The 24,094-nt window shown below is 40.2% G+C and overlaps 1 protein-coding gene across 11 annotated transcripts in view; it reads left to right on the forward strand.

The window, feature by feature from the left end:
* Positions 1-24,094, forward strand: part of GRIP1 (glutamate receptor interacting protein 1) — a 323,862-nt gene that overhangs the window by 241,155 nt on the left and 58,613 nt on the right. For all 11 annotated transcript variants that reach the window (XM_032105201.1, XM_032105206.1, XM_032105209.1 and 8 more), the window contains 4 exons: positions 140-285; positions 3,802-3,885; positions 4,734-4,809; positions 6,158-6,303. In XM_032105201.1, the coding sequence (XP_031961092.1) occupies positions 140-285; positions 3,802-3,885; positions 4,734-4,809; positions 6,158-6,303 (452 nt within the window). The remainder of the gene's footprint in view (positions 1-139; positions 286-3,801; positions 3,886-4,733; positions 4,810-6,157; positions 6,304-24,094) is intronic.

A 24,094-nucleotide genomic window follows, 5' to 3' on the forward strand; every position in this document is an offset into this window, starting at 1 on the left:
TTTCTGTTAGAAATATGAACTCGTTTTAATCTAGATTAATGGAAAAAATATTTCTTACAATCACTAAGCAGTAGTTTAAAGGATTTAGGTTGGTCCAGCAGATCTGTCTTTCACAAAAGGAATATATACTTTTCCTTAGGAGTGACCAGCTGGATGTAGGGGACTACATCAAATCTGTGAATGGAATCAACCTGACCAAATTTCGCCATGATGAGATCATCAGCCTGCTCAAGAATGTTGGTGAAAGGGTTGTGTTAGAAGTGGAGTATGAGCTGCCTCCAGTCTGTAAGTAATTTCAGAGCAAACTGAAAACCTATGCAGAATAGCAGACGTAGTCAGCAGTGAGATGGGTATGGTTGGTGATAGTCATTTTGGTAGTGGTTGTTTTTTAATTTTCTATTTTTAATTTTGTTTTTTCCTGCGGCTTATCACAGAGCATTGAAGCAGTGCAAAAGAACTGGCACTACAGAGGGATGCTCTCAGATGTTTTAGAAGCAGAATCCCACCAACAACAGAGCAGAGTTATCAATCTCCACTTTTTGTTGGTTTGTGGTTTTCTGCGGGTGAGGGTTGTTTTTTGTTTGGTTGGTTTGGGTTGTTTGGTTGGGTTTTGTTTTGGGGATTTTTGTTTGCTTCTTTGCACTTTTGAATACTGGAAATTAGATTAAGTAGATTCCAGGGCAAGCAAATCTTTCTCTTTACCAAAAGATCTTCTGAGATGAGACCAGTGAGTATTTGCTAGTCCTGCCTCTGCTTTTTCCTTCTTTCTCTCCACTTGCAACACCATCCCTCTCTCCCAGGTGAACATCCTTTGGGACTTCTCCAGTCTTTTCTGACACGACTTTCAGGCAAAATTTCATTTCTAGAGCAAAAGACACAGTGGGGTAGGCCATGAGGATACATGAACTTGCAAGAATTGTGTGACCGAAACAAGGACTTCTCACTGAGCAGGATTTTCTTCAAAATACGAGTTTATGCTCACATCAAAGTTACAGAGTGCGACTGAATGTTTCCCTTGCCTCTCCTTTGCTCTGTCTGTGCTTGTGTCTGTAACAGTGTGTCTGTAGGAGAAGATCAGTGTGAATCAAGTCTATCAGGTATGAAGTGGAAGCCAGAGGAACAGTGAGTTGGAAACCTGGGACCTAAAGTGAAGGAGTGTCAGGTGTCTGACTGGCACCGAGGGGCTGCACCAGGCACACCCTTGAAAGAGTGTGTGTTCATTCATACTGCTCACTGGAGGGCAGAAGATGTGCTTTTCTGGTGTTTGGCCAGAAAAATCTCAGGTGCCAACTGGGAAGCCCTTGTCTCCTTAAAGTTTCCGTGCAATAGAATCCAAAAAAATCCATCACTGTCCTTGGTGCTCAGAAGCTGATGAACTTCCCCACTGCTTTCTACCAGCTGGGGGTTAGTCTAGTTACATGTTTGGTTGTTTTTAGGACCTCCTGACAAGCATGTTGAAAATTTTTGAGTGTCCTGTGTCTACTAGCGTTTGCATGTGCTGAAGGAACTTCATATTCTGAAGCACAGTATCTGAATTAATCAGCTGAGTTCAGCATTACTTTGCTGCGGATGTAATTGTTTTACCAGCATTATTTGTTTTGCATTTATTCAACTGGGCTTTCTTTTGTTTTCATCCTCTTTTAGCATATGTGCCACTCTTGTCCACTGAGACTGGATTTTCACGTGCTAAATTACAGCAGCATTTGTAACTTTTTCTTTAAGTCCTTGGAATTTCCAGCCTCTTCATACAAGCATAGATAATAAAGTTGGAGATAATTAGCAGTCTAGTTGTTTCCATGAACTACCAGTGAGCAAGCTAAGCACACTGCATTTGTCATACACGTAAGTTTTCCAGTAAGTCATGGAGAAATCCTGGCACTTCCTTCCCGGCCCCTTACATAATGAAATTCTGCTGTTGTTCCCATGCTTGCTCCCTCAGAGAGAGGACTATCATAGTTTCAGAGCTGGGAAATGTCAATTGTTTAATAATGACAGATTCAATTTGGCTGAGCACTGGTAATCCCACTCTGCTTAGTGCTTCCTTCCATGTTTGAAGTGTTCACAGCAGGAGCATCCAGCTGCTATTTTCAGCATGAGCCACCTCAGTGTCTAAAACTAGAAGGTGAGCAGTGCCTGTCTCGTGTCTGCCTTTTGCTGTGGGTAAGGGTTAAGGAGTTCTTTGCCACAGCGGGCTGGGGTGCAAGGACAGCCACCTGAGTGGCTGTTCCCAAGTGGAAGGACGCTGCTGCCATTCCTCACTGCTGAGCTGCTGGTTTCACCTCCCCCCTTGGAGGTTACAGGCCACACCAAACAAATGAGGAAGTGTGGATTCATCATGAGCTACACACAAGGCCACTTTCTGTCAATAGGAATGAAGTCAGCAGTTGTCTTCCTCATAATTCATATTTTTTAGTCAGTAAAATGTTTCTAACTAAAAAGAGAACAACCACATGGACTCAGTAACACAGTTGTCATCTTCAAGCTGTAGCAGGAATTACTACAGCACAGAGCAGTGCTCTGGGGGGCCATCTTTCACCTGTTTTCCTAAGGAAATGAGATTTATGTGGTTTCATTGGGTGGTTCTCCTGGTCCCCTTCAGTAACTTTTTTAATAGGGACTGAAAAACTCCCAAAAAAGTACATTACAGTACATCTCCTAGAAGTAAACACTTGAGTGAGTTGCGAGCAGGGGAGCCCTGAGAGAGAGAGAGAGAGGCAGAGAGCGCTGAGGGGGCTCTGCTCTTCCTGGTGCCTTTCATGATTGGCAGCACATGCAGGGTAGCCTGTGGCATCCATTGCCCCCTCTGGGTATCCTGACAGGGAAACTCTGATTATTGCAGGCAGGAACATTAAATGACACATGTTTTCATTAGTTCTGCCGCTCATGGAGCATATATTTTATAGAGCTGGATTGGTTTGGTTTTGATTTTTTTTTAATTTTATGTGTGTTTGTACTGTTTGCAGTATTTGACTGGAAGGTGGGAAGTGTGAGTGTGTGTGATTTTGCACAGAGTCCTTTTCCCATTGGAAAAGAGAGTTCTTAGACCCTGCTGAAGTTTTTCCTGTAAAAGCTAATAGTAGACTGTCTGCTGGCCTCTTAACAGCAGTGATTTCAAATTCTGTAAAGTGGATTACCACACCCAAATGCATTGGTCTGTGCATTAAGCTTCTCACCTCCTACTCCAGCTGTACACCAGTTCTCTAGTACTTCCAGAGAAAATAATGACTCAACTAGAAGCCAAAGAGCTTTTTTACTAACTTGCCAATTTTGAGGGAGCATGCTACATTTTGAAAAAGAAAAAAAATCCTTATGATAACAAAACTCACTATGCATTTTAATCTAGTAGCCTGAAATCAGAGAAACACCCCAAAAATCTTGATTGTCTTCTCTCTAAGAGACAAAAGTAAATGTATTCATAGCTAAACAAGCTCGATAGGTACTCTTAAGAATTTCATGTCATTTTTGTCTCCCTGTGTATTTCCGTATTTTCTAGCACTCTTCTGTAACTATAAGAAAAGCAAAATTATACCATAATTTAAACAGTAATAGTCAAATTCCTCACCTGTTATATGCATCGATGTCTTTTTTCCAAACCATTGTCACTCTGCAAAATGTCTGGCCCAAAATTCTCTCAAAAAGGGGATGAGTTCTATTTAATTACAGGTCTTCAGTCTGACTGTTCTGTAATTGAGTCTTTCCAATTGTATGACCCAATATCTATCTTAAATTGGAGAAGGTGTAAATCTGTGTGTATAATTAGAAAAACAATAACAGTTAAGGTTTGGATTCTTTTTCTTTTAGCCGTACAAGGATCAGGTCTCATCTTTAGAACTGTGGAAGTTACTTTACATAAAGAGGGGAACACTTTTGGATTTGTAATAAGAGGTGAGTTATTGTTGAATTTGAACTCTGTATTTTCTTATTTAAAAAAAAAAGTGATAAGTTTTTATAGCACTCAGAAATATGTCAAGATTTATGCCTTACAGTTTGTAAAAATCCATGTGTTACATTTTCCATACCCTCATGTATTGCTTTGATGAGCTGCTCTAATTTTTGTTTATGGAAGAACCTTAAATAATCAACTATGCCAAGGAAACATGACAAACTGGTCACGTAAGACCAGATTCTGCTACCACTGAAATCAGCAGGAGGATCATAGCTCTTAAAAAAAAATTTACATATAGTATTTGTATCTATTAGGCATGAAATCTGATTAATCCTGCTGGTAGTCTGAATTGTACAACTAAAACATTCTCACTGACCTGGAGAACAGAAGATGCAGCTATTGATTAATATACCCCAATGATGAATGATTATTTTCTTCAAGGAAAAACCTCTTTTTTATTTAATACTTAAATTTCTTAGTGGCCACTCGTTATTCTGAGTATACATAAGGTATAGATTGTTTTTTTCTCTGTGCTTCAAACATTGCAGAACAATAAGTGTTCACACTGAGATCACATTTTTGGAGTAAAGGTTCTAAGAAAAAATAAACATTTATTAAGAATCCCTCCATAGAAATGTTTTTAAAGATTCATCTATACATAGAGTAAGTTGATTTTATTTAATGTAAAATTCAGTGGAAGGTCATATTAATAGCTTGGCCATTTTTTTTACCTTTTTAGCCCATCTGTAAAGGTGCATGCTGCAAGCTGTAGGCTTGCCTTTTGGAAATGAGCTTTCATAAAAAGCATAAAATGAAGGTGTACTTTCTCTCACTTTTTCCTTTCTAGGTGGAGCACACGATGACAGAAATAAATCTCGTCCTGTTGTAATAACATGTGTCAGACCTGGAGGGCCTGCTGACAGGTACAATTCATCTTTCTCTGGAGTTCATGTAAAAGAGAAATGGAGAAAGGTGAATTATTTGGGACAGAAGTTAAGATTTTGAGTGAAATATATGTACTTAAATACAGTCCTTTGAAATTCATGGGTTCGTCTTTAATTGTTGTAATAAAAGTAACAACTGCAGCAATAGTAATGGGCAACCACAGAGGCTCAGCACGTTATGGTGCGTGTGAACTTCAATTTAGAATCTTGCACCTAAAATAATTGGGATAAATTCCTGCAGTAGGTCAGAGCACATTTTTTTTGCATTCTTCAGACAGCTGATGTAGCTCTTAATTATGCTTTTTATACTCTAACACCACAATCTTTTTCTCTTGGGGTTCAGAGTTATACTGTCACATGTTTGAGTGTTGTATTATATTCTTCTGTTATGATGTTTGTACATATCTGCATGTGAGGTCACACATAACCTTACCTAGAAAACTTCTGAGTACAGAATCATGTTTTGGCTATATTTGTATATAATACTATTTTGTATTTATATAAAGAAAGAATATTCACTTTATTTTTATGTACAAACTGTATTTTCAAAAATGGCATTTGTGACCTTAAACCATTAGACAAACTGAAAGGGCAGTTTCTTTAAAGCAGATTGATGTCCGTAGTCTATGCTGACATTTTTGACCTTGGAAACATTAACTGAGAAGAAAATGTTTCAAGAGAGCATTTCTTTAGTTCCCTCACTTTCCTCTCTCCCTCATCCCCTGGTTTCCTTGTTTTTCTCCACAATTCTTGAGCTGACAGTGTTAGTATTTCATTTTCTGTTATAATTCTGAATAGGTTATGAGATATGCCTAGGAGACAGTGTTTTAGATTTAGAGCTGAATTACTTCTAGGTAGGAAGAAAGGAAAAATGGAATTATGCAAGGAAAATATATTTTTAAAGAAAATCTATAAATGGGCATTCATATTTTGCAATCTGTTTGGGCACCCATGTGTTTGCACCTTATGTTTATTTTTAAGAAAATATTGGAGGAAGATGTGTTTATTATGTATGTATGAAAAAAGAGTTGTGTGGATAAGGCAGAAAGAAAGCATATGTTGAGCAGAAGCTATACTTAGTTGCAATTTAGTGTGGCTTGATTATTTCACTGTGTGGTAAGCTGTTTTCCAGTCACTGACTTTCCAATTAAAGCAATTTCCTTTCCACTGCGCCCTCTGATCATTCTCACTGTCAAAGTAAATGTTAAATGTTAAGGAAAGAGGGATGGATGTCAGGGAAGGTGCAAGAGAATCGCTTTGCATAAAAATGATATTATCTCCAATTTATCTTACACTAACAAAGATCATTCCTTTATTCTCCCTTCAGAGAGGGCACAATCAAACCTGGGGACAGGCTGCTGAGTGTTGATGGAATCCGACTGTTGGGAACAACACATGCTGAAGCCATGAGTATTCTCAAACAATGCGGACAGGAGGCGACTCTGCTGGTTGAATATGATGTCTCAGTGATGGGTAGGTTGTGGGATAGGAAGTGGGGCTGTAATACTGGCTGTAATCTGTGTACATTACATCACTGTAATCTGTGATGTTTTGCTGCCTGTTCTTCATGAACGACCTGTTATGCTCCTGGTAGCGCTGCTATTCCCTTCTGCATCGTGTCATTAATCTTGGGTTCATAAGGAGGTGAGCAGTATTTTACTGTAATTTAGCATTCTGACGTTTCGTGGTTCATAGGCTGAAACCATAGTGTGGATTCTAGCAAAGTAACTTTTCCAGTGACTAGTTTATAATAAAGGTTAATGAACTGTAATAATTTCTGTGTCACATGAAAGAGGGGAATACTTGATCTAACAAGAATTCTTTTGCCTTGCCAGTGCTGCTAGTTGGACAAGACATAATTAAAAAGTTACAAGACTTCCACATAGAAAAGAATACGGAAGAGAAAATTTGTTACGAAATACAGAGGTGGCAAATCATGGCATGAAAAATGAGCTTACATGTTATACAAACTTTGATTGAATTCACTGAAAATATGGAAGGTTGTTTTGGGAAGTCAAGTAGACCAGATGATTTTTAACAAGAGATTTGAAATTGACTTGTTTCCATTTGTTTTGGAAACTGTCACATCCCCTCAATTTTTTCAAGATACAGAAAATTCATAGCAGCAAGAAATAGAAATACCAGTCAGACTGAAATATTTCTTATCTGTCTGGGGATTTTTCGCTTCTTTTTCTGCTCAGTTCCACAGTCAGGTTTCTAGCCTAGCAGTAAAGCAGCCTCCTAGGGATTTGTGAAATAGCACTGTCAAAATTCGAAGCCTTGGAAATAATTAATACTGAAAAGAATAATGTCAGATATTTGCTTATTCTGGAACAGCCCTCTTTATTCTTCTCTGAGACACAGATTTATCTTTTTTTATTACAATATATGTCTCTGTTTACTTAACTGTCAAGAATTGAACTGGCAGGTTTGTGTAGTGTCTGGCAGGACTGATGGACAGTTGTGCAGGTTCATGTCCAGAAAGGTGGAGACAGCTCAGATGAGCTCTAGCTTCTGAGGAGAACTAGAATTTAGGTGTTTTCATTTGTTTCTTCCTTTTCTTCGAAAGACGATGCGTGACCAAGCCCTGTCTATCATCACAGTTAAAACAATATTCTTTCTACACCACTTTTTCTAAAATGAACCCCTGGCTTTAGACAAAGTTCCCAGCGAACTTTCATTTCAGAGAAAACTCCCATCCCCATTTCCTTGTATACCCCAGGGGGAGAGTCAGCTTCCATTTCACTGAGGATCTTTTAGATTTGCAGGTTTGTGGAAGGAGGAGACCACATGATGAAAAACTCTGTTGTGTCCTAAATTGCAGCTTGTTCAAGGCAGGAACCTTCTTTTCAGTGTTATCTGGACAGAGCTCAGTTCAGGAGGATACAGAACTTAGCTGCAAATTTCAGGCTTGTAACTGTAAAGGCAGCACCTAGCAATCAGTGTTTTCTCATGTCATTTTCTCTCTGAATAAACTCTCTTTTGTTCTCAGCAACAAATCTGGTTTTATCATTCCTGCCTTCCTGGCAATAAATGTGTTGTCCAACGGAAATTAAAGGAGGTAGAAGAACCTGAGACTTGGGGAGTCAGAAAGAAAGAAGGAAAATGGAATCAAACACTAGGAAAACGTATGGAATGGTGGTACAGCAGAGGCTGCAATAAGAAATAAGGAGGGAAGCAGCAGACTGTCTTTCTAATGCATTGTGATTTTTTTAGATATTACCTAGCCCCCAGTAGGTTTTGATTTTTTTCCAATTTGCATGCCCTGCATAGTATTTTAGCAGTGGTGTGAACAAAAGATTTGGTTGGGAAGCTCTCTTGCTCAGTTAGGTTACAACCATGGTGCGAAGGCTGAAAGTCATTCATCCTAATCCATTGAATCCTGGCCCAGGAAACCTTTGCTGATTTGAATCTTCTCTTAGTTCTGCTCAAGAGCAGGAAAGTCAAAGTTGGGAGTAGTGTGAAAGAGAGAATATGAGCCATGAAGAGAAATTTAAGAAGTATTACTCTTTTTTCCAACTCTTGTGTTACCCATAAACTGTTTGTAATGCTATCTAAGGTTTGATGTGAATTTGAAAATTGGCTAAAACAAAGGAAGAGCATTGGGTAAGGTGACTTATCAATAACTGATGCTTGACAATAGACTAGTAGGTTAGCCTGCTTGGAGGGGGTAGAAACAATCCAAAAGTTACATAGACATCTAGTGTATTCTGTAGGGTCCTCCTAGTATAAGCTTTCAGCAGAATATATTACTCCTAGAGATAAAATTGTAGCATTATTTGCTTTAATACCTTCTCTCCTGTTAGTGAATGGTTATATCCTGTAAAGTAGCATTGCGTGTGGCCAGAACTGGAAAGAGCCATAAAATACATTCTGAAAGCATGAAATTGGAACTTGCTTTGAAATGGTTTTACTAGATGAAGAAAATAATCCTGAACTATTTTTCAGCTACACTCCTGTAGTGTGTAACTGACTTTTCTTACTCCTGTAAGCATAAGCTGTTTCAAAGGTGCTGTGTTTCTCAAAGTTTAGTTCCTTCAGCTGAAGTCTTCAAGAGGTCACTTGGGAAGCTTGTTCATTTTATTGTTTCTGGAACCTAGACAAACTGGAGTAGAAAAAGCATTAAGAGGTTCTGTGCAGGGTAATCAAGTGTGTATATAATGCAGGAGATGTGGCTATTTCTGTTGAACTCTCTGCGGTTACACCTGTGCTTGCTTAAATGGATCCTGAAGACTCCTGCTCAGCTGGATCCTAGGAAATGAACTTGTCAATTCAGCTTCTTGGAAGAGATTTTTTTTTTTAAAACTCTGCTGAAAATATTTCCAGGTTGGTGTGTGGAGTGTACTGCTGTGTAGTTTCAAAGAGAGTTTGACATAGCAGGAGTTGGAAAATACCAAGATAATCCCTGAAGAAAATTGGAAAACTTAATTTCTGAGAAAGTATTTTATAATGGGATAAAAGTTACATTTGAAGTTGTAGAGGGTGCAGTCTTCCAAATGTCTTTCTGTTTTCCAAAACACATCCCCCAGTCTTGAAGCACTGTGATTGCTTACCTTTCTTGTTGATTTTAGAGGTAACTACATGCATTTTTTAATTTTGTGATGCTTTAATAATGCAGCACTTCGGTGTTTGTGAAAGACATGGGTATGGGGACTCGCTCTACACAAAACTGTATAGAAGTAACATGATCTTTGTGGGCTTTATTACTTTTCTCTGTAATCCTTACACCTGAAGTGTCCAACCTTTCTGATCATGTGGATCACCTATTTTCATCTAGTGGTAGGAGAGGTCTGAATAGTACAGCTCTCTGTGCCCTATGATTACACCTGTGACCTCATTTTGGGGAAGGGGAGAAGTAGAGGCAAGGTGGTAACTAGCAGTGACTTTCTGCCACTGTCAAGATAATTTTGCAACCTGAACCCTCTCCTGTGGCAGTCAAATAGAAAATACTAATTCCAGGCTATAAATCAGTTGGGGAGACTGAAATTCTCGCTGCTAGGCAGTGCTCAGGTGAAGTATCATAATTAACTGCTCACAGCTAGAGTTAGAGTGAGGGTGGGAATTAGAATGCAACACTAATAACAAGCTACAAGCAAACACAGTGACCCTGTCTGAAACAAGAAATAAAAGTTTATCATTACACTGAAGCTGAGGAGATGCAGTTTCTCTTCAGGTTTTCAAAGATCTGCCATGATGCCACTGGGGCTCTGTGTTGTCTCCATAATTGGGGTTGCATCTGCTTGGGTAACCTTCATATTTTCTCTGCAAGGAAGCAATCAGACAAGTTCAAAGGGATTGGCTACCTTGAGTTTAAATTCTGGCCATTTTTATGTAACTAGTTCATAAATGGCTGCTGATGATCTTTTGAGCAACCTACTTTTTAAGTCTTGATGTTCCTGCTGGGGTAGTCTTTGAATCAAAGATAGTGTAGTTAAACAGAACTAACAGCTATTGCCAGAACTTTGGCACAAAAGGTAGCTTTTTTTAGTTGTTTGCACTTGTGAGACACAACGTCTTTCTCTCTTATGTCTTCAATGGGTGTTTGTTAGTTCAAACCCCTCTGTGGTGTTCAGGAGTGAAGGAACATATTGCATGTTCAAATTCCATATGTTTCTCTGGCTTCTTTAACAGTTCTTGCACTTACTTGAGCCAGAATAGATTTGCTAGAATGTGGCACCCTGTAAGTGCTCTCTTTGAAATGGAAACAGCTTGGTTTTTGTTGCAAATCTACCAGAGTCACCCTGACACAGAACCACTCAATTTTAAATAGAGCAACGCCCTCAATTTTCTGAATTCAAATGTTAACACCGATAGAACTTTTTAGAAAGGGGATTATTGATTCAGACAACCTCATCCAAGACTTTTACCTCTTTAAGTTCACCCATTAAAATAAGCTAATTAATTAGTTAATTAATGCTGTAATGATCTTATGGAAGTTTATTTAAAGAAATCTGCTTCACCTTTTAGCAATTCTGCCTGGCAAGAAGAGCACTAGGGAGAGAAAATGTGCACAGTTTAAAGATCAGGTGACATAATCTGTGGCCTGGTGTAGACTTTGAGTAATTTGTGGAAGGTGAGAAATAGAGGAGAAAAAAGAACTTACGGGCTGCCCCTTAAGCTTCATAAAGCAGTATCACTCAAGGGCATTCAGAGCTGTGGAGACTCTCAAAAGCTAGAGGTTTTACAAGCCCAAAGGAACAGGAGCCCCAGAGACTCCAAGGACTGACTTAAGGTCTTCATAAGCCTTCTAAGTGTTGCAAGACCTTGAAAGCTGAGTGAAGTCAGGAGCCCTGTAGGATTCCACTCTGCTTTTTTCTTTCTGATTCTTTACAAACTTAAAATTAACATTTCCTTTGTCTCTTACAGGGTTTTGACAGAACAGACAGGTAGCATATTCTAGCATTTGACTGCAACTGCAGGTCTCCTGGCTATCACAGGCCAATAGATTTAGATCCCTTGACATTCTAAGTATGAATTAGTTGCTTAAAACTTTGAAGAAGTTTTCTTGTCTTATGTTGCTTCAGAGACAGAACAAAAATTCATGTGCATAGCAAAGGTCATAACAGCTGTATTACTTGAAACATTACTTTAAATACATCTACACAAACACATACACAAGTTCTGTTGCAAGACAATGCTGGAAGTCAAAATGTTGAGCGTGCCAGTTGGGAAATGTCAGAAGTGAGACTGTCTGCTCTGCCAGTGTCCAGGTAGGTGTACATGCAGTACATCACAAGACCCACAGGAGAGATAATAACCTTTTTATGCAGCTATTCATTTTGAATTTTATTTCTGTCTCCAGTGTGTGACCACAGGCTTATTGAAGGCACTGCCCAGATCCTTGTCTAAATGCAAAGTTATTAATTTCCTGGTGTTTTTTCCTGAGGCCCTAATCCTGCCACAGTTTGAGTGCTTCAGGCAATATGCAGATCTCAAGGAGAAAACCTCAGTCCCAAGGTCATTGTATTGGATCTTTCTTATAGCAGAAGATGACACAGACATCACTCTAACAGTTGTAGAAATATCCACTCACAGATGTGTCACTAGGTAAAACACATGGGATTTTTTTCTCTCCTGGAGGCTAATGAGTGAGTCATTCACTGAGCAGATACTTAAATCTATGTGCTATGGCACGTTAGTCTCCTCTTACTGTGCAGTTTACTTGTTTATCACACACACTGTGTTCTGCTGTTGGTGCCAGATGCCTGCAGCAGGGACACCAGTAAAAATTGACAGTCAGCCGTGGATATATACAATAAATAAGTTTTCTCTCTGTAGTGCTAGCAAGCTGTGCTGAGGCAGTGGGAGGTGATTCAAGGCAGCCAGCACAGCTTCACCAAAGGGCAAGTCCTGCCTGACCAACCTATTGGGCTTCTATGATGGACTAACTGTATCAGTGGACAGAGGAAGGGCTACAGATCTCATCTCTCTGGACTTGTGTAAAACTTTTGGTACACTCTCCCACAATATCTTTTTCTCTAAACTGGAGAGAGATGGATTCAGTGGGTAGACTTTTGTTAGATGGATAAGGAATTGATTGGACAGTTGCATCTGGAGGGTAGTGGTCAATGGCTCAGAGTCCCAATGGGCATAAGTGATGAGTGGTGTCCCTTAGGTGACCTGTGCTATTTAATGTCTTCATTAATGACACAGACAAAAGGATCGAGTGCACCCTCAGCAAACTGGCCGGTGACACTGAGCTGAGTGGTGCAGTTGACACACCTGATGGACGGGATGCCATCCAGAGGGACCTGGACAAACTTGAGAAATGGGCCTGTGGGAATCTCATGAGGTTAAACAAGGCCAAGTGCAAGGTGCTGCACCTGGGTCAGGGCAACCCCTGGTATCAACACAGGCTGGGGACGAACAGATCAGAGCAGCCCTGCTGAGAAGGACTCGGGGGTGCTGGTGGAGGAGAGGCTGGACATGACCCAGCCGTGGGCACTCACAGCCCACAGAGCCAAACGTGTCCTGGGCTGCATCCAAAGCAGCGTGGGCAGCAGGGCCAGGGAGGGGATTCCACCCCTCTGCTCTGCTGAGACCCCACCTGGAGAGCTGCACCCAGCTCTGGGGTCCCAGCAGAGGAAGGGCATCAGCCTGCGGGATCAAGTTCAGAGGAGGCCACCAAGATGATTGGAGGGATAGAGCACCTCTCCTGTGAGGGAAGGCTGAGAGAGTTGGGTTTGTTCAGCCTGAAAAAGAGAAGAGTTTGGGGTGACCTGCTTGTGGCCTTCCAGCATCTGAAGGGAGCCCACAAGAAAGACAGAGACTTGCTACAAAGGCTTGTAGTGACAGGACAAAGGGGAATGGCTTCAAACTGAAAGAAAGTAGGTTTAGATTAGATATAATGAAGAAATCCTTCATTGTATGGGTAGTGAGACCCTGGAGCGGGTTGCCCAGAGAAATAATGGCTGCCCCATCCCTGAAAGTGTCCAAGACCAGGCTGGATGGGACTCTGAGTGAGCTGATCTTGTGGAAGATATCCCTGCCCATGGTAGTAGGGTTGGAACTAGATGATCTTTAAAGTCCCTTCCAACCCAAGCCATTCTATGATTGTGTGATTTCAACTAGTGAAAGATACATATTTTGGGATATGACTTACTCTTGGCATGAGAAGCCTGAGGCTTGTGATTTTTTTCCTGCTATTGAGTTTTCTGGCTTTCAGGACTGCTCTTTTACAATAGGAAGAATGGTTATTCCTTTTAACCCTTTGTCTCTCATGCTGCTTTTAAATATGATGTGCAGACTTCACTTAGTGTCATCGTGAGCCTGTAAGATGGTTGATGCCTATCAGTTGTTGATGCCTATCAAGCATAAGTTCCTGCTTCATTACCTGCTTTAATCTACTCTATTTATCTTCTTTAAAAGAAATATAAATACCTTTTAAACACCTCTTGAGATAAATGGGGTAGCATGGATACCTAGGGTAAATAGGCATTATGGTTTAAAAAAATCTAGCTTTTGGAGCTGGATTCAAATTCAAATTGAAATTCAAAATCCAGTTCTTGATTGATAAGTTTTTTGTGTGATCAAGAGATACAGATGCTGGCTGTGATAGTGAAATAAAAATATGCTTGCGATTGGTGACCAATGCAGTTGGTCCCTTTCAGCCTTTACAGAAATTGTGACAGAAAGAGAATCTGATACTTAAAAGCAGCAGTCAGGTGCTCCCTCCATGTTACATAACCTTCTTTCCCTTGCAGTTCCGTCTTTATGCCTTACACACCTCCTACCCAACTCATTCACTGCTAGCTCCTCAAAACTTACTGTGCTTTCACCTATGGGTAGGAGATTTCTTCCATTGTGAGGACTGCTGAGCAGTGTAAGAGGTGTGGAATGGGCCTTGTAAGAAAACAGATTTCTCTTTCCAGTAAATGGTATCCCTGTATTGCATGAGCAACTCTCAGTTTGTTGTTTACCAGTACCTGTGTAAGCTTACATCTTTAACAGCGTTGACACATTTTTATGTACTATTACCTAGGTTTGTCAGTCAGAAAAACTTCAAGCTTCTGGCATCTGTACCCAAATAGTTCCTCAAAAGAGTGACAGCCACTAAGCCCACCAGCCTGCTCTCCGTTAGCAGGGCTATCAGACCAGCTGTCCAGCACAGTGCACATGTGCTTCCTGGAGACCAGAGAAGTCTTGATACACAAAAGTGACCTCAAGGTTTCGAAGGCATTTGCTGAAAGGGGAGAACAACTGCAAGGGTTCTGGACCCCGTGTTCTTTCCTGTCTGTTTCGTGCAGGCATGATGCTTCTTTCCTCCATTCTTTGTTTTTATCTTGGTTCTGAGCTGCATTACTGTCTTTTTCCCAGTAGCTGCTTGATTTTCCTTTTCTCTGCTGACCTAGTTTGTCTTTTCTAGAAGGTCCTAAATCCCAAACATGCTATTCCCTCTCCTTACAGCCCGGTTTTTTCTGCTGTCTTTTGCCAAGTAAGGCTTAGGTAATTTTCCAACACATCTCGCACTGCTGATTTCCCTCTGTTAAAGGCCTTTTGTTTCCATGCCTGTCCTTCTTCAGCCCTTTCTCTTGTCCCTGTCTCTTAGCAAACCACTCCCAAGTTTCTTGTTCTGCAGCTTCTTTTCAGATCAAAAACCTGCTTACCTCAATTCCTCCCCTTCCTGCCCATGAAGTCCTTCTCCTCTCCTCTTCTTAGCTCTTCTCTTGATTCCCAGTGCCAGATCTGTTAGGTAGAGAAGACCCATAGGGAACATGAATTTTCAGTATAAAGCCTACAGAATTTTCAGGGGGAGGGACAGGGGAGGTGTGGCAAACCATGGCTTTTCATAATGACCTGCTTCAGCTAAAATAACTAAGGGGAGAGAAAAAGGGTACAGTCTGAGAGAGGTAACCATAGTAAGAAAAATTGACACCAAATACTTGTACTGTGGCCAAGTTGCAAGTTACAAACAATTAAAAACAAGATGTTTTAGCCAGAAAAATATGATTTCAGTGATTCCTAAGTCTATTTGCCCTATAGAATTTTTTCTATTTTCTTTTCTCTGTCTGGTTGTGATTTGCTGCTGTAGTTTAATAGCCATCTTGCTAGTAGCTGATTACAGAAGGAAGGAGTTGTCATGTTTTACAAGGATTTCATCTTATGGGTATTTCTTTCTTTACAAACTTCTTGGTCATCCCTAAAGAGAAATAAAAGGAGTTTAGCTGAACCATATAAGTTACAAATTACTCTTAACAGGTCCAATTAAAATTTGTCTCAAGTGCTTTTGAAACTATGACCTCATTAAAAGCAGCTTAATAAACATTGCTTTGTATGGGAGAAAAAAACTGTAAAGGTGAAATGAAATGTCCCTGAAACAGAAAACTAGAGGTACAATTTAGTTGTGATAAATAACTAGGAAGGGGGAGGAGTTCCAATTTGTGTATGAAAATACTCTGTTTTACTTATTGGGTACTGAGAGTAATGGAAAAATTTGTCTTCAAAGACTTGTCAGGAAGGTGAAACCTGTATTTATATGCAGTTAATCTAAATAGTCTACAATTATAAGAAATCAATCTGATCTATCAAACGTATTTCATGATGGGCATTCATTAAAGGAGACCCTTGCTTATCTATGTTAGTATCTCCTTACAAAGCACATGGTTTCAATATTTTAGATGCTAATTCAAGGGCTTGGATCCTCAAATGGAAGCAGTCTCTACCTATTAAAAATATGCTATTGTGCTTCTTTCTATAAGTAATTAAAGACAAATGATGGAAGGAGAAGATTCTTGTAGTAATCTCTCCTGTCCACCATCCAGGCTTCAAGCAAGCAGAGCAAAGGAGCAAGTAACCCTCACAGACACTTAGTGAAGGATGGGAAATAAGGGGTTGATCAAATCTTTCCACTTCCCATGAAGGCTATCCAGATATGCCGTGAAATGCAGCGTGAAAGAAATTGCCTTCTCTACCACATGCTCTGACCTCTGGTCAGCTGGAAGTGGGTCAGTAAGTTGGCTCCTCTGTTACTTAGCATGCTGGTCGACAGAGACTATAGCAACAGGATAATGAGATATCCTGGCTTGTGCTGGTCTGAAAAAAAATTAAACAGGGAGCTGAAGTACTTAAATTCAGAGCGCAGAGGTGAAAGTTTTACAGAAATGGTGATAATTAAGTTCTGTGGAGATTAAAGGATCTTTTGTATGTGCCATGCAATTCAAAGCAAGAGAAACTCTGTAATCAGAAAAAAATCCAATTAAAAAAAAAAAATACAGCCCCAGATTTGTGTTAGTGCCATTGCAGTCATCTGAGAGACTAAGGAATAGGAGACAGATCTGATTTTCTTTATACTCAAGAGAATTTGTGCTGTAACCCCAGAACCTGTCTCTAAAAGGGCCCATCTCTAAGCAAATAACAGCAGAAAGGCACCAGTCCTGCCTCCATTCCAGGGAGAGGAAAACAATAAATGTCTCCCAAGACTTCCCCTGAGGGAGATATTTTAAAAAATCTGGAACTGAACCAGTCCATCCTCTTGACATTTTTCATGGATATGAGACATCTGGACTGTGCCTGACAGGTTAGGCCAAGGGGGAAAAAACCAAGAATCCCTCAGGTAATTTGCTGGAACACCTGTACTAGGCATAATCTAAGAGGTTAAAATGGGATGCAGTAAGGCAGATTTTTATTCCTTTTCAGTAAGGTTAATGGTTCATTAATCATTTTACAGAACATTTACACTGAAAAGGGATGGATTTCAAAGTACAAATATTTTTAGATATTTTGCCTAAACGTGATCTCAGTTAATGGTGTTTTAGTGCAAAACCCGTGTGAATGAGATCTGAAGCTGATCCTGTGAGACTGTGCCATCTAGTACTCAGCACTTGGGAGATGTGTACTGCTCAGAGAAGACAGTACTAAGGTCTGTGAGCTGGAAATATAAGTAGTGGGGAAAGTCAATATTGAAGGTGAACGGGTTTATCTTGAAATCAACATAGTTCCTCAAGATAATTGCACCAGTGCCACATCTTACAGCATGATCTTGTTACACTTCCAGTGGTGTTGCTCATCTGTATGAGTGAACTGTTTTGTTCTCTGTGCATTTGCTGTTTAAACCACATTTTCTTACAGTGATTTTAAACATAACCTGGTTTTGTATCTTTTTCCTAAATGCCTGTTTACAACTCTTCATTCATTTAAAGGGATCATTTCATAGCCTGTGAACTCAGTAGTTACCAGAGTGGTTTGGGGAAAACAGTACTGAGAAAAGTTGTTCTTTGTATTAGCTTCTATTTACAAAAAATATTTTTCTTCTCTTTGCTTTAATAAATTTACTGGTGTCTTACATCAGTGCTGTTTGATCTTCCGTAAGTCCCATGATTTTCACTTGTAAGGAAACTGACCAGAATATTTGGGCAGCTATTATTGCTTGGTCATGTTGTTATTTCAGTGTAGATGCAGGAAGACCCTAACAAAATGTTTCAGTGATTATTAAACTTGCATTCAGAGTAAACCAAAGGCAAGCACCTGACTGCAGGTTTCATCCATATCGTACCTTTTTTCTTCTTGGAGGAGGAAAAGAGGGTGGCAATGATTTTATGAAGAATACTTATCTGGACCATTTACTGGTTTCATCTTTAATTGAAATTCTGACTCTAGCAGAAAAGTCATGGCCCACTGCAGCCAAAAAAAGAGTGCTGAGCCCTCCTGAAGAGATGAGTAATGAAGGATAGGACAGCTTCCCAAGGTTGCAGGTAAAGCTGTGGCAAGCTGAAGTTTCTTCCTTCCTCCTATGTGGCTCCAGACATTTCTTCCCTGGCTGATAAAACTGCATTTTTACATGCAGAACCCACATCGGTATAAAAGCTCTCTTTCTTGAAGTGAGTCCTAAGTCATGTGGTGACCCAGACTCTCAGGTTGCCTCCATGAAACTGGAAGCAGAGTAGGGCTTTGCCAAGAGATGAAATTGGCTGTAGGGCATCAAAGGCAATGAGGCTCTGGGGAGAAAAAGGGGCAGACAACAGGGGAGCTGAGATGGGGATGCTAATGAGAATGAAGGGGCTCTTTAGGATAAGGTTTCCTATTGTACTGTATTTACATACAGACATCTCTAACCCAAATTGCCGCTGGATTATAGGGTTAGTTTCCCTTTTTTCTGCCAGATAATCCAGAGGTTGTATACATGAAAAGATGGTAATATGTATACCTTGAGGCAAAGCTTTGGGATGTGTCTTACATTGCTTAGGAAATCCCTCAACACTTTTTTTTAAAAACTCCTCACTGGGTTTTTCTTTATCCTTTATTTTATATTCAATGGCTGTTGCTGATTCAGGTAATCTTGCCTGAGTTCTTGATTGAAATCTAAAGGCTTCAAGAAGCTTAAAATTAAAAAAAAAGAAAAAAAGAAAGAAAATTTAAAAAGAAAAATTGAACTGCAGACACACAGACCCTGTGGTTTCTTCTCTGTCCTTAATAGGATTTTGACACAACATCCCCACAGCTGCAAAGAAAATCTAAAACATCTCTCCCTGCAATTCTTCATGGTATTTTTTGGCTCAGGGAGGCCACCAGCAGTTTACACCTAGCTGCTGTTATTTACATTTAACTTCCTTCTTTGAAAATAAATGTTTAATTTAGGAAATGCCTTTGTCTTGATTGTTGACTATGCTCTGCTAGGTGATTCTCTCTACAGAATTTAGTAGGTTTTGCATGCACATGAAGCTGCATCTAACACCTATCCCACAGCAGTACTTCAGTGTGTTGTCATAAGTGCTTAGGAGAACAAGAATCATTGATCTGTAGGTCAGGTGCCTTCATGAAGTTAGCTGAGGTCCAGTCCAAGCCTGTTTGACTCAGTCAGAAGACCTTCTTTAATTTATTTCAGCTGGGATTTAAAATAGGACCCAAAGGCAAAAAAATAAACTCATGTCCTATGTTTGAAGAGCTTTGCTTTAAGGGAAATAGCAGACCTGTGTTTCTTTGTCCCCCTCCTCAGTTCTCACCAAATGGACACCAAGTTTATAACAACAAATATGTATTCTGCCAGCATAAAAGTTTTCTAATTTAAGCACTGTTTACACCACTGAATCAGTGTTTTATTTTCTTGCTAACATAAGATTAGGGATTCTACAGCCAACTCAAGTCTGAAGTGTAGAAAAGACTTGTATTGCAAAGACCTGACTGATGCAGATTACTTTAAAATTGTACTGTTTAAAATGTTTAATTATGCCCAGTTACCACTCAGTCCTCTCCTTTCTACTAATGAGAAAAGAACATGCCAGGCCCATTTTCTCTTCACCCCTTTGCTAAGATACTTCTCTTCTGCTACTCTAGCATTAGCATGGGAACGGGGTGTACACACATGAAATAGCCAGTTTTGGGCTAAGCTTTAGAGGTCATCTCACTTTGGATCTAGATCACAGCAAAAGTCTCTACCCTTGAACATGCCAGAGAAACTATAAGATGAACAGCCACCATGCATTTAATTTTATTTATTTTTTGGCTTTCACATAACAGACCAGATTTCAAATGTCAGCATTTGATTTTATAAATCATGGCAAGGCATTGATGCTGGTGGTCTCTCTCAGTACATCCTGCCATTCTTTAGTTGGATATGGAATGTGAGAGAAGCATCAGCTGCTATGTTTAAACTAGAAATCAGCTGCAAAGGGAAAGTGAACAAGAAAGGATTTGTCCTTTCTTTGTGTCTTTAAGATCGCCCTTGCTGGAGGAAGGGCTTTTTTGATACTTCCGTAAACTGATTCACAGTTAAACCTATGATTTTAAGAACAGTGAAAACTTGAGCAGTTTACACTAAGGCTTTTCTTGTGGCCCTCTTCTACCTTCCCCCAGGTAACTGCCTAGATCTGCTTTTTGTATTTTCTTGTGAAGCACTTTCAGGCAAAATTGTTCTGCCATTTCCAGGAATGAATTTAGAGAAAGTTGTTTTGCCTAGGATGAGAAAGTTGGAGAAACTTCGCATTGTAAAGACATGTCTGTTTGAAGCACTGGAAAACAGACATGCAGTTGAATGGGTACTGGTTGAGGGACAGAAAGCCTTTTCCAGGAAAGTCTCTTCTGCTTATCCCAGTAAATATCCACCCAAACTTAGCTACATTTGGAAGTCTTTGAAACAGTACAGCTCAGCTCAGTGTGCTCAGGAGAAGCAGCATTTTGTGTCAGCTTTTCCAAAAGATTTTGTGTATATGGGAGAAGTTTTTTCTTGTGTTTGCAAAGTTCCTTTCAGTTCAGCTCTTCAGGGATTAGAAATGTAAGAATTAAAGATGCCCATGCAGCCTTACTCAAATGCCTTGGTGCATATGTTACATTACAAATTTTAATTGGAATGATTGCATACATTTTACCTTCCACAGTCACACGCTGCGTAGTACTAAGTGATCTGAAAAACAGTCCTGAGAGAAATGTTCTAAAAAAAGCTGATCTCATCTTGATGCAGATGCCTAAACTGGAGCAGGTGAAACACATCTGTCAAATGCCAGTTTTCTTGGATGGTTGTAGAGAGAGTTTAGGCTCAGGTGTAGCTACTTCAGGTCTGCCCTACAGAGGTCTGCATTTTGGTACAGTGAACCCCAACATAGGTGTCTTAAACTGTCCTCTCCAGACAAATGGATGCTTTCAACCTTTATTTCTTTCATCCTTGTTTGTTTATCTCTACAGTGGGGAAAACACCATGCTTTTGCTCTAAAGTGTGGTTGTAAGAGAAAATCATTAATAAATGTGTGTTGTAGGGAATACTCAGTGGCTGCAGCATACAACAGCTCTCCCCCACCACATATGCTCAGAGAAGATTGAGAATACTGTGTAATAATTAAGGCATGAGCATGGAAAAATAAGGGAAAAGTGTTCCTACTCATTAATATTCACTATCTACCTTCCACATGAGGCTCTTGGAGAAGGAAGTATATGTGCTTATTTAATTAAAGAAGGGAGGTAAAAATAAGTACATCCAGGCAATATTCATTCTGGGGATCATTAGGTTTGAAGTGCTTTGTGCCCACATGGTGACCGTAATATTTTCCTTTTAATGCCCTTCTGTTTGTAAACAGACGCTTCTCATCTTTATTGGTGTACATGTATTTTTATGATGATTTATACTGATGTTCTGCAGATTTTAATCAACTTCTCATTTGGGGTTTTTTACAACTTACATAAGCACAGTCTTTCTGTTATGGTCAGCTCAGCAGCATTGTATGGAATAGTCTTCTGAACACTGTGACCTCTAATTTTTCAAAATCTTTACAGCTTTGGTAAATTTGGGTGGATTTCACTGGTAAAAGAAAAAAAAAAACAGCCAAAACCAAAGAAACAAACAAAAAGAAACACAGATGGAGAAGGCTTTTCACAGTTTCTCCTTTACATAAATTCAGTAATTGCTTAATTGCTCATATAAGCACTGGAACATCTTGCTAAAGAAAAAAGTCACCAGACAGGGGCATGAGAGAACCTGGAGCCCCTCCGAGCCTGGCAGTGGGAGCTGCTCTGGCAGGAGGTAAATGGCTTGTCCTGCAGCAAAAGAGGAGCCACATGGGAACCTTGCCAAAGGTGACCCTGGCAGCAAGCTGGCAGGCTGTCTGCTGAGTAGCAGATGATAGAGTGCCTTTCTCATTGCTATGACTCTTAACAGTTATGGGCCACTTGAGTTTCTAGAGGTTATTGCTTAGTTGGGATTTTGGGAGCAGAAATGTGGGGAATTGGTTTTGCTGGAAATGTATGCTGCAGAGAAGAGGGGGTATAGAAACTTTCTTTCACTTTAAATGTGTGAATACTCCCAGTAGTACTCTTCTGTATTGTTTGGAGCAAGTACTGAAAAGGGAAAAGCTGGAAATACATAGGCAATCCTAGATTACTTTTGCAATGAGGGATCAAAGCATTTATGTTTAGAACCATGGCTTCTGTGTTGGATTTAAGGGCAATTTACCTAAACTACTTTCTCTGTTTATTTGAAATGTTTTTACTGAACTGCTGCTTAGGCACTACCAAAGCAGAGAGGGCAGTTAATAAAATGTTTTCTGACTCATTTTACCAGTTTGTGCAACCCCTGAGAGCAGAAAAACTCTCACTGGTCCTCAGTACAAAAATCTCCAGGTCAGATCTCAGCCTCGACCTTCTGCATGGTAGCCTTTTATACTGTGGCTGTGCCAATGCATCAGTTATTTTTAAGACATCTGTGCTAGAGCACAGATTATGGAAGAGACCAAAGTTTCGGGTGAAAAAAGTGGTACCGATATACACATTTGTAGGATTAGAAACTCGTATTATCTGTTATGAACAGGAATGTACAGTTTAATTTTTCTTTTCTTCTGGTTCATAGTTAGCTAATAGGCTTTGCAGAGGAGAGTTTTAGACTAGTCTGAAACTCCTGCCTGTTCAACCAAACCAAGTCAGTTGATGTCAATGTTAGCAGAAGCACACCCAAGGTCAGCTTTCCAAGGCAGAGACTGCAATTAGCTTCTGTGCAGAGGTCACTAACACATGCAAATAATAAGTAACCACGAATGTATAAGTTGGTATGTCTCAGTACAGAGGACCCCTGAGCAAGGTCCAGTTGTGCAGCTCACGTACCCCAAGCAGCCCAGCTGTACAGAATGGGGCTGTGCTTGGGTCACTCATCCTGTTGACAAGCAGGAGTGGCTGTCACAGGCTCAGCATCTTGCTTATGTGGCTCCGCTGTTTCCAGGGCTTCAGCTCCCGCCACTGTGGCAGAGAGAGGGGCAGCTGAGTTATCTCACTAACACAGCATTGACTTGTCCTTATTTGCCTTAACTGTTCTCTTATGCAGGTGTCCGAACTACCCATGGCACACCTTTGCTCTGGAGCTTTGGAGCTTTTGGGATTATCTGAGATTCCTCATCCCGGTGGAGCCTTGGACACATGGGCACTGTCAGCTCAATGCAAAGTTTGGGTGCTTGGGTGTTCGCAGTGTTTGTTCCCATCTATGAATGACAGCAGTGAGGGGTTTTGTGCTCTGTAGGCTTTTGAAGAGAATCCAGTCCTATTCAAACTATTACTGTTCCTGTTAGATGAAGCGTAGGGACTTTGTATCAAGTAGGCATAATTGATGAGCACTGCAGCTCTTTATATTATCTATAGTGTACTTAAGGACATGCTTTTGAGGTTGGCTGATGTAAAATTCGACACACCAGCTGTGTCTTAGTTTGCTGGCAGAGGTGCAGATTGTGTTGCTCTTACTTGTTCTATTTGTTGTGATTAGTCAGACACAGAATCATGCAAGACATGGAGAGTTTTGAAGATATCAAAGTTCTTGTGCATTTTATTTCCTGTCCTCCTTGGAGGAGGAAAAAAAGTGTTGGAAGTTGTCTTGGACATATGTATCTGTCTATCAGGCCCAGAGAAGTTTTGGATATCCCATCATTGGAAGTGTGCAAGAACAGGTTGGATTGGGCTTTCAGCAACCTGATCTAGTGGAAAGTGTCCCTGCTTGTGGCAGGGGGCTGAGACTAGATGATCTTTAAGGTCCCTCCCAACCCAAACCATTCTGTGATTCAGTGTTTTTTTGATTTTATCTATGCTTTGTGCAATAGAAAAAATAGTGTTTTGTATTGCAGGGCCTCAGCAGAGGACTTATTATTTGCACCATTCTGGAAGTCTGTCTCATTTTGGAAGATGGTTTTTAAAAACAATTTTTTGTAAGTTTCATTCCTGGAATGAAACACAGTCAGAATTCCATCACTGCTGACTTCTGCAAACATTTCACAATCAATCTAATGCTATATAGTGTTTAAGGGCAGTTTTCAGGAGCCATCCTTCAATGGAAAGGTGGTATTTGAAGCTCAGGTTGCCAAACTAC

The sequence above is a fragment of the Corvus moneduloides genome, chromosome 4 (assembly GCF_009650955.1).
Source record: "Corvus moneduloides isolate bCorMon1 chromosome 4, bCorMon1.pri, whole genome shotgun sequence".
NCBI classification, from domain to species: Eukaryota; Metazoa; Chordata; class Aves; order Passeriformes; family Corvidae; genus Corvus; species Corvus moneduloides.